General features: G+C 34.3%; 1 protein-coding gene across 1 annotated transcript; it reads left to right on the forward strand.

Moving 5' to 3' along the window:
• Positions 1 to 309: 309 nt before the first annotated feature.
• Positions 310 to 10,531, forward strand: LOC146741470 (bone morphogenetic protein 1-like). The gene is made up of 10 exons (XM_085499956.1): positions 310 to 423; positions 2,102 to 2,239; positions 2,792 to 2,934; positions 4,964 to 5,323; positions 5,483 to 5,708; positions 5,988 to 6,155; positions 7,070 to 7,261; positions 7,545 to 7,673; positions 8,261 to 8,435; positions 8,590 to 10,531. Exons 2-10 carry the CDS (start codon positions 2,116 to 2,118, stop codon positions 8,927 to 8,929), a joined length of 1,857 nt encoding a protein of 618 aa, XP_085356082.1. The 5' UTR covers positions 310 to 423; positions 2,102 to 2,115; the 3' UTR covers positions 8,930 to 10,531.
• The last annotated feature ends 620 nt before the right edge of the window (positions 10,532 to 11,151 follow it).

Genomic DNA, 11,151 nt, shown 5'->3' on the forward strand with positions numbered 1-11,151 from the left:
TCCACTTAACAGTGAATATATTGGCCTGGATTGGATTACTTCTAAACTGCCTCATGAACGAAATCTACGTGCCGATTATATTTCAGTGTCAGTGATTAATTGGCGAGGACAATACGCGAATGTGAGTCACTACCAGACCGAACAATGAATGTAAAAACAAACAAACTGCTATTGCCCCACACTCACCTATTCATTACATTGCTTCAAGGCAATGTATTATAGTAAACGTATTAACAATACTCAGTGACGTACACTTTCCATTTAATATTGATGTATATACCTAGTTGCCATGGAGAGATTCACATAGTTGGCCGCCATTTTGGATGATAACCGTCCTTACAAGCGACGATTTCGACAGGTGTGATAACGTCGCTACATCAGTTGAACAGAGATTTACGATATTTTACAGATACTAGTAATTAAGTAAGTGTTATCATCTAAATAGTCACCATTATGATTACAACGCTATCTCATTGTTGAATTATTCGATACATATTCTGCACTCCGAGTCGGGAAACACAGGCCCAATGAACAATTTTGTATCGGAACCAAAAACAAAACCCGGTGTTATTTTTTTGGAACACGGGTTTAATTAAATTACATTCATTGAAACGTTTTTACAAAAGTGATTTTGAAAACGTAGGGGGAGTTACCATGGACACGGCATTACTGACGAGTTCTTGGTTATTACACACTGCCAATCTTCAAGTTAGGGTTGGACCATTAGAAACACAGAAGGGTATGTCAGAAAAATAATTTGTTCTTTACTTAGTTTTGTGTTATTTTTACATGATAAATTTGCTGTAACTTTTTCCCTCTGTGTCAAATATTTCTTTCTCCACGATATAGGCCCACCCCAAATGACAGCTTTAAACGCATACACGATACGTTGTCGGTTTCACACTTGACCTAAATGCATTCACAATGCAGTGGACTAGTTTCCACTAAACATAATTGCACTTTTGCTGACAACCTTTGTCCATGTGAACGCAAGCAATAACACATTTGTACAGCCGTCAATGGAAGCAGGGTTCAACGGTCACCACGCACCAAACGAGTATAAAATAAACACTACACTTGTACCTGCCCATGTGATTTTGGGGTTAAATGTCACACGAATTGACAGGCATTCACCGCTATTGTTAGAGGATCTTCTGGCATTTCAACAACATTTAGGCAACTTTCGGTGAAAAACGCCAGTTTTGAGCCAAATGCACCTTCAATGTCGATCCTTTGGGGGGTCCAAGTTTTTAACTGGCTGCGGAGCACTCTCATCCAAAGTTCATGTTAGTACCCCTCTCACCCGGCTAATATTCTACTAATATAAACCGCTAAATAGAACAAATACTAGTATTACCGCACCATGGAGAATCAAAGCTGAAAGCCGTGGTACACGTTAGTGGAAGACAGTGATCATTGTTTCTACTGTTGCGAACGTGAATGAGATATATTTAAATTAGAATATAGCACAGGACATATTACGTAACAACAACGGAGTAAAATGTAACACGTGGAATAACTTAAGCGACCTATTAACGGTGCCCGTTTGATTGAACTTATCCATGATACAGTATTTAAAATGACGGTAATGAAAACAAGTTTATATTACATAACATTACATTACTAGTACATTAAATTACATTACATTACAGTGAAGTTCGTTATTATTGAATACTACGATGAAGACTTTCCTGTGCAATTGTTTTCAAGTTGTTTGTTTGAAAAAACCTGAAGTCAACTTATTTTAACAAGAAAATTCAGAAATATATTACAAACAATTCATAAAAATGCACACCAATAATAATTATTCACAATTACACGTGACTATTGAAAACAAAATAAAATTGCTATATTCTCTATATTTTTGCATTTCTTTTGTTTTGAAATATGACTGAATGCAGCTAAATGAAATCACTAAATACTCATATATATATATATAAACAATAACTTTAATAAATATGATTTTATTTGGTAAAAATACTGTACTTCCCTCCATAAAAACGAAAATATCGAAAACGTAAGTCTTGTAGTGTTCAATGGTACGTCATGTTTGTCAATAAATATTTATTTCAACTTCAATGTTTATTTCATTCAATTCAAGAGCGCCTAAAAGTGATGAGCGGAATGCTGGTACATTTAGTGGCACTAGTTTACACTAGTTTACTCGTCGTCACATTGGCTCACGGAGAAGCTGACGACGTAGTGGTGAGATCAGATGACATTGACCTATCACACAGAGGTGAGTACGTGTTTAAGATGACTACAGCGTCGCATTACTTTTATTATTACCCTAATTAATTCATCCCAAGCGTAGGGAAATGGCTAAAAACACCAAAAAAAAAAAATTATAACACACACACAAAATGAATAAAATAAAATTGATACCTGCAAATTTCACTATAAATTTCTATTATGGGTGTATTTTGAGGGACGCTAACGTAAATTGGAAGAAACTAACAAAGACCTCTTCAATCGGCGATTTGACATGAGTTTAATCTCTTCTAAAAATTACAGCTGTATGCTAGTGAAAGGTAAAAGTGTGAAGTTAGATTTATTATTAAAACCAGTTTTTGTCAACCCATTCTGTGCTTTCGTATTAATTTGTTTGACGCCTTCTTTCAATAGTACCATTGTCACTAATCACCGAGCTTAGGTAATTGCGAGATCTAACAGTAAACATGTGTTGTATTTATTCGATCTACTCGATCGTGCTTCTAATCACTGTTCTTGGCATACATTCATTCCATTGCAAGATTTCACTCAAATATGGTCATTTGATGTTTTTATTTAGACGTACGCGCCATTGGAGACTGTGGCGGGTCTTTCTACTCTACGACTGGTGCGTTTAGTTCACCAAACTACCCTAACGGCTATTACAACAACGACGATTTATGTACGTACACTATCACCGTTGCATCTGGCTCAAGTATTCAGGTAAATCGATTTAATCGCTTCCAGGCTCTACCTCACGTGAATACCCTGTGTTTCAGTTAACGTTTACAGTGTTCCATAATTCACACTGAATATCACTGTGTTTCAGTTAACGTTTACAGTGTTCTATAATTCTCACTGTATATCACTGTTTCAGTTAACGTTTACAGTGTTCTATAATTCACACTGTATATCACTGTGTTTCAGTTAACGTTTACAGTGTTCTATAATTCACACTGTATATCACTGTGTTTCAGTTAACGTTTACAGTGTTCTATAATTCTCATTGTATATCACTGTTTCAGTTAACGTTTACAGTGTTCTATATTTCACACTGCATATCACTGTGTTTCAGTTAACGTTTACAGTGTTCTATAATTTACACTGTATATCACTGTGTTTCAGTTAACGTTTACAGTGTTCCATAATTCACACTGAATATCACTGTGTTTCAGTTAACGTTTACAGTGTTCTATAATTCTCACTGTATATCACTGTTTCAGTTAACGTTTACAGTGTTCTATAATTCACACTGTATATCACTGTGTTTCAGTTAACGTTTACAGTGTTCTATAATTCACACTGTATATCACTGTGTTTCAGTTAACGTTTACAGTGTTCTATAATTCGCATTGTATATCACTGTTTCAGTTAACGTTTACAGTGTTCTATATTTCACACTGCATATCACTGTGTTTCAGTTAACGTTTACAGTGTTCTATAATTTACACTGTATATCACTGTGTTTCAGTTAACGTTTACAGTGTTCAATAATTCACACAGTATATCACTGTGTTTCAGTTAACGTTTACAGTGTTATATATTCACACTGTATATCACTGTGTTTCAGTTAACGTTTACAGTGTTATATATTCACACTGTATATCACTGTGTTTCAGTTAACGTTTACAGTGTTATATAATTCACACTGTATATCACTGTGTTTCAGTTAACGTTTACAGTGTTATATAATTCACACTGTATATCACTGTGTTTCAGTTAACGTTTACAGTGTTCTATAATTCACACTGTATATCACTGTTCCAGTTAACGTTTACAGTGTTCTATATTCACACTGAATATCACTGTGTTTCAGTTAACGTTTACAGTGTTATATATTCACACTGAATATCACTGTGTTTCAGTTAACGTTTACAGTGTTATATAATTCACACTGTATATCACTGTGTTTCAGTTAACGTTTACAGAATTCTATAATTCACACTGTATATCACTGTTCCAGTTAACGTTTACAGTGTTCTATATTCACACTGAATATCACTGTGTTTCAGTTAACGTTTACAGTGTTATATATTCACACTGTATTTCAGTGTGTTTCAGTTAACGTTTACAGTGTTCTATAATTCACACTGTATATCACTGTGTTTCAGTTAACGTTTACAGTGTTATATAATTCACACTGTATATCACTGTGTTTCAGTTAACGTTTACAGTGTTATATAATTCACACTGTATATCACTGTGTTTCAGTTAACGTTTACAGTGTTCTATAATTCACACTGTATATCACTGTGTTTCAGTTAACGTTTACAGTGTTATATAATTCACACTGTATATCACTGTGTTTCAGTTAACGTTTACAGTGTTCTATAATTCACACTGAATATCACTGTGTTTCAGTTAACGTTTACAGTGTTCTATAATTCACACTGTATATCACTGTTTCAGTTAACGTTTACAGTGTTCTATAATTCACACTGTATATCACTGATTCAGTTAACGTTTACAGTGTTCTGTAATTCACACTGTATATCACTGTTTCAGTTAACGTTTACAGTGTTCTATAATTCACACTGTATATCACTGTGTTTCAGTTAACGTTTACAGTGTTCTATAATTCACACTGTATATCACTGTGTTTCAGTTAACGTTTACAGTGTTCTATAATTCACACTGTATATCACTGTTCCAGTTAACGTTTACAGTGTTCTATATTCACACTGAATATCACTGTATTTCAGTTAACGTTTACAGTGTTATATAATTCACACTGAATATCTCTGTGTTTCAGTTAACGTTTACAGCGTTCGATACAGAATCATATGACCACGTATACGTCTACGACGGACTGTCCACTTACAACAGTCTTCTACTGGATGCATCTGGCTCATTCGTGCCGGCGCCCGTCTTGTCGTCTGGTAATACTCTTTACGTCGTGTTTGACTCGGATAGCAGTGTTACTCATACTGGATTCTATGCAACGTATACAACTCTAGATTATGAGAGTGGTTTCGGTTCGCTAAACGGTGTGTGCGGTGGATCTCTGACTACAGACTCGGGGACATTGTCATCACCAAACTACCCTTACTCGTACAGCAGCTATTCCGACTGTTATTACAGAATATCTGTGACGTCAGGAGAAAATATACAGGTATATTTATATTTCACAGTATTTGATTATGTTGATAGTTACTTGTTTCACAGAATTGAGCAATTCAAATCTATGTTTATTGTGTCACGCGATAGAAAGTGTTTTCGGAAACGTAGTTTTCCACTGTAGCATGAACTCACGTCTATTTTATCCTTACAGTTGACATTTTCAGTGTTTTCTACTGAATCAACTTATGATTATGTGCGTGTTTATGACGGTAGTTCTACGTCATCTCCGCTGCTGGGAGAATTTTCTGGATCCAGCTTACCTTCGATGATTGTCACCACAGGCTCCGACTTACTTTTGTATTTCCATAGCGATAGTTCGGTCGAAAACACTGGTTTTTACGCATCATACACACTGGGATCTGGGTCAGTTATTTCATGTGAGTACGAACAGCAACAACAAAGACATAAAGTAATTTCGTTTTATTGTCAGAACTAAATGCATAATAGGTGAGGTAGCGCACTGTCCTCAACAAATTAAATCATTTTTCATAAGTATTAATTAATGTGACTATAAAAATATGCACATGTGACAATAACATACAACAAATGACTTTTAATACGTGAAAGGGTACTAAGACTGAGAATACAATTATACAACAGTAGCAAGGGCACGTAACTGTTACAGTTAAGTGTTTACTGTTGTTTCTCTTCTCCAGTGTGCGAGGAGGGTTACATCACTTCTTTGGGAGGTTTACTCAATTCCCACGATACATATCCGAGTGACTACGCGGCCCCGGTCACGTGTTCAGCTACTCTACAAACCTTCAGTCCGTATACTAACGTATTGGTTAAATTCCTAGACGTAGACTTGTATACAACGTCAGGTAAGGCAAAATTCTACATGTCATCATCTTCTACAATTAAACCCTGAATAGAAAAACAAATTATTCTGCTATATTAGTAAGCTATAGACCGACTGCTATATGCTGAGATCTCGGAGTGTAGTTGATGAAAATCATTCTGAATGGTCAAATTCACCTTTTTTTACATGGACTAAAATAAATCACCAACAATTTAGATAACTGACTTTGTTGATTGAGGATTATTTGAGGTAAAGTAACGTAGCGCGTCACCGTACTATATTTGTGCAGTCAGGGACACGTTTTCAAATATTGTAGACATTTTTACAGTTTTAACTTGCAAATATGAACCTTCGTATTTATGCCAGTATCGTATTTTGTGAAGGCAATTCAGTGAACGTAAATCAAGTACGCCTGACGTTGGTGGCGCTATATAAAAACAGCAATTATATTCCAGAATGCACCAGGTTTAATGTTATATGAAATATTTATAAATCTTTAATGCATTCCAAATTGCAATCTGTATCGTTCGAATACCGTTCGTTTAGAACTCCACTGTCTTATCGCAATTAACCGTTCTGTGCTAAGCGATAATCACATTTATTTCAGCTAACGGATTACTGTCATGTCATGTCTATATTACATTCATGGCAGTAAAAGAGCCAATGATTGAAGAAACCCCCGCAAGGCGTTGCCAAAATAGTTTTTACATCCAATGAAACCGCCTTTTTTTTATTTGAATGAAGCGCGGGGTTCTTTCGGGATAAATGAGTTATAACTATTTATAAATTCTCATAAAACAAATTCACGCTTTTGTGTAAACCGGTGTATTAATTTCACTTAAATAGTCAGACTATACAAATCCACGCCTTACATAACGTATGTATCTCGATCAATTGGAACAGTTCATGTATTATCCTACAATTTACGATTCACAGAATCGCCTTGCGTTGGTGACACGATCAACTTACAAGATGTCTATGGGTCCAGTATCGCCACGGTGTGTTCTAGCACGGAAGCGGAGTCAACGTATACATCTTTCAATAGTATGCAGATTACCTTCACTAGTAATGATGTACATTCTGAAGAACATCGGGGATTTCAACTCATATATTCACTCTATTACGAAGGTATCACTTGTAGCAATGAGTATCATTTACTATGTTTTCCTAATCATTTCTCTGTGTTATTTTATATTTACTTATAATCTAATTTGGTTGATACGAAGCTCAGTTATCGGGAGACAGTTCATGTGATGTAAATCAATTTGACCTTGAGCATTTTTTGCGAGGGATAACTTATCCCTATATTATGAAATTAATCATTTTTGAATACTAGTTCTACCTAACACAGCCTTGCATTCAGAGACTAAGCGTTATACCAGTAAAGACAGACTTTCATATATTCTTTCAGATTACAGTTCATCCTGTCCCCATTCTGGTGATTTCAAATGCGACAATTATAGATGTATATCGAAAGGTTTAAAATGCAATGGTTATGACAACTGTGGTGACAACTCAGACGAAGAAATGTGCGATGCAGGTGGGGTACCATATTGCTCTAAATAAATAAATAAATAAATAAATAAATAAATAAATAAATAAATAAATAAATAAATAAATAAATAAATAAATAAATAAATAAATAAATAAATAAATAAATAAATAAATAAATAAATAAATAAATAAATAAATAAATAAATAAATAAATAAATAAATAAATAAATAAATAAATAAATAAATAAATAAATAAATAAATAAATAAATAAATAAATAAATAAATAAATAAATAAATAAATAAATAAATAAATAAATAAATAAATAAATAAATAAATAAATAAATAAATAAATAAATAAATAAATAAATAAATAAATAAATAAATAAATAAATAAATAAATAAATAAATAAATAAATAAATAAATAAATAAATAAATAAATAAATAAATAAATAAATAAATAAATAAATAAATAAATAAATAAATAAATAAATAAATAAATAAATAAATGTATTATTGTTGTTCATGGATACTATTTGATCAATATTTGAAAATACTGACCACCCATATCCAAGATGTTCGATGTAAATGTCATCGCATATAACAAGTTTAAACATTTTTTTTCATATCCAGTTAAAATTGGAGCAATTATCGGCGGTGTAATTGGTGGACTCCTGTTCGTCATAATAATTATCATCATATGTTGCTGTTGTTGTAAAAAAAAGTCGCCGACGTCACCGACGAGTACATCCAATACTGTTACGACTCACAATGCCACTTCTGTGCGGGCAAGACCTCTTCAAACACAGTATGTAGGAATTTAATATTCTTCAATAATGTATGAAACACCAGCACATGGCCATTATAAATACTTATTACACCGGGTTTGAAAATCGTGATGATTGTTACCTCCGTACAATCGTACAGGCGATTGTTTTCATGTGTTTATGTTTATTCGACAGACCCCGGCCTACAGTCGTCGCGGTTTCCTACAACATAACAACTGAACCAGGTGTGGGATATTATCCACCACCGCCACCATCGTATGGACAGACTGGTGGATACCACAATTCTGGCTACGAATCACAACCTCCGCCATCATATATACCACCCCCTGGAGGCAACGACCCAGCATACCCTCCTCCACCAATGCCCACAAACCCCGATCTATCAACTTCAGGAGGTAATACTTTCAGCGAATCTATGTACCCACCTCCGACAATGGTTTCCCCAGCCGGCAGCAACGATCCAGCTTACCCTCCCCCACCAACGTACGACGCTGTGAATACGTCTCACACGTAGACGATGTATTCTGTAAATGTACTATTATTTACTGGGGTTTAATTTCGCTATTATTTATAAATAAATATAATAAATACATTACAAAATAACAATAAAACTCATTGTTTCCTTGACCAATTCGTGAAATTATCACAGGGAAAATGCTCAAAATAAGTGAAATTAAATGTCAGTGAAAATAAATGGTTTTGCAGTAGCAACAGGAACATTAATCAGCTTACCTTCTAAGAACGACAATTTGAACACGTCACACACGTAGACGACATATAGCAACAGAAACGACAGCCCAGCTTACCAACACCAACATACGACACTATGAACACGTCACTAACATACGACACTGTGAACACGTCACTAACATAAGACACTGAACACGTCATCAACATACGACACTAAACACGTCACCAACATACGACACTGTGAACACGTTACTAACATACAACACTGTGAACACGTCACCAACATACGACACTGAACACGTCACTAACATACGACACTGTGAACACGTCAGCAACATACGACACTGAACACGTCACCAACATACAACACTAAACACGTCACTAACATACGACACTGTGAACACGTCAGCAACATACGACACTGAACACGTCACCAACATACAACACTAAACACGTCACCAACATACGACACTGAACACGTCACTAACATACGACACTGTGAACACGTCACTAACATACGACACTGTGAACATGTTACTAGCATACGACACAGTGAACACGTCAGCAACATACGACACTGAACACGTCACCAACATACGACACTGAACACGTCACCAACATACGACACTGTGAACACGTCACTAACATACGACACTGTGAACACGTCACTAACAAACGACACTGTGAACACGTCACTAACGTACGACGCTGTGAACACGTCACTAACATACGACACTGAGTACAAGTCACATATGAACGATATAACAACATCAGTAAGAAACGACCCAGCTTACTCGTCACCCCCAAAACAAGACACTGTTAACACTTCTCACATGTAGACGTTAGGAAATAATAACACAGCTTACCCGTCACCACCAGAGTACGATACATCTGATATGTAGACGATATACAGGAATACGGGTAGACAAATCACGCGCATCGTGTGTATGTTTTACCGCTATTGTATATATCTTAACAGTATATAAATACTACATTGTATATTGTGTAATTGTAGTAACTATCCCATATACATTTATAGTGTATACGAGGATTATATTTTTTATGTTATTTTTAATAATGGTATACACCGGATTTCATGAAGGAGTGGATTTGTTTATGTATAATTATAAATATTTATTAAACATTTATCCCAACACTTTTCGTGATTCATTCCAATACAAAGAACTTAATTTGATTGGTTGTAGAACCAACAACTCTTATGTATGAGTTTTTGATGGATTTCTTCAATCATTTGTTTATGGATATTTATAAATAAAGCTCGTGATTGTTTTCAATCAGTACTTAAAGTTTATAAACATTTATAAATATTTTATATAGAACAAATTCACGCCAGTTATTACCAGATTATGTTTGTATTTGAATTTTCTTTGAAATAAAGCCTGTACATGTACTTTTATATTATTAATGTATGTATGTTTTTTGTTTGTTTTATACATAAACGAGTGTGAATATATTAAACGAACAGCACATAGCTTTCATCATCAGGATGTGTATGTATATATATGTAGTCATTAACAGCCAATCAATCTGCAATATCCACATATATCATTAATCATTTGATTGTTTTGTGGCGTTAAAAATGTTTTTCATTTCTGCAGAATTGTCTGTTTCAAACTTTGTTAAAACAGTCACTAAACGCCTCACATATACTCATTTTATAACTTTTTCTATATGTTGTGAAATATACGTCAACATGAACATAAGTCAGCGCTGTGGCAATCTTGCTTTTCGTAAGACTAGGTATTAAATATTGAATGAATCGCAAATATTAACATTCTATAAACTCGTGACGAAATAACTTGAATACAAATCGGTGTTACAGAACATGATAGAGCGAATACAAACTAGTATTACAGAATATAAGGAGATTGCAAAGCAATGTTACAAAGCAGTGTTACAAAACATAATAGTAAGATTACAAAGCGGTGTTTCAGAACATGATTGTAAGATTACAAAGCGGTATTACAGAACATAATAGTAAGATTACAAAGCGGTATTACAGAACATAATAGTAAGATTACCAAG

Source organism: Saccoglossus kowalevskii, chromosome 6 (genome assembly GCF_978046115.1).
Source record: "Saccoglossus kowalevskii chromosome 6, keSacKowa6.1, whole genome shotgun sequence".
In the NCBI taxonomy this organism is placed as follows: domain Eukaryota; kingdom Metazoa; phylum Hemichordata; class Enteropneusta; family Harrimaniidae; genus Saccoglossus; species Saccoglossus kowalevskii.

Coding starts and splice junctions, on each gene's coding strand:
- LOC146741470 (XM_085499956.1), top strand. CDS start 2,116: ATGAGCGGAATGCTGGTACATTTAGTGGCACTAGTTTACACTAGTTTA. Junction 2,240..2,791: donor CATTGACCTATCACACAGAG/GTGAGTACGTGT, acceptor GTTTTTATTTAG/ACGTACGCGCCATTGGAGAC. Junction 5,709..5,987: donor ATCTGGGTCAGTTATTTCAT/GTGAGTACGAAC, acceptor TCTCTTCTCCAG/TGTGCGAGGAGGGTTACATC.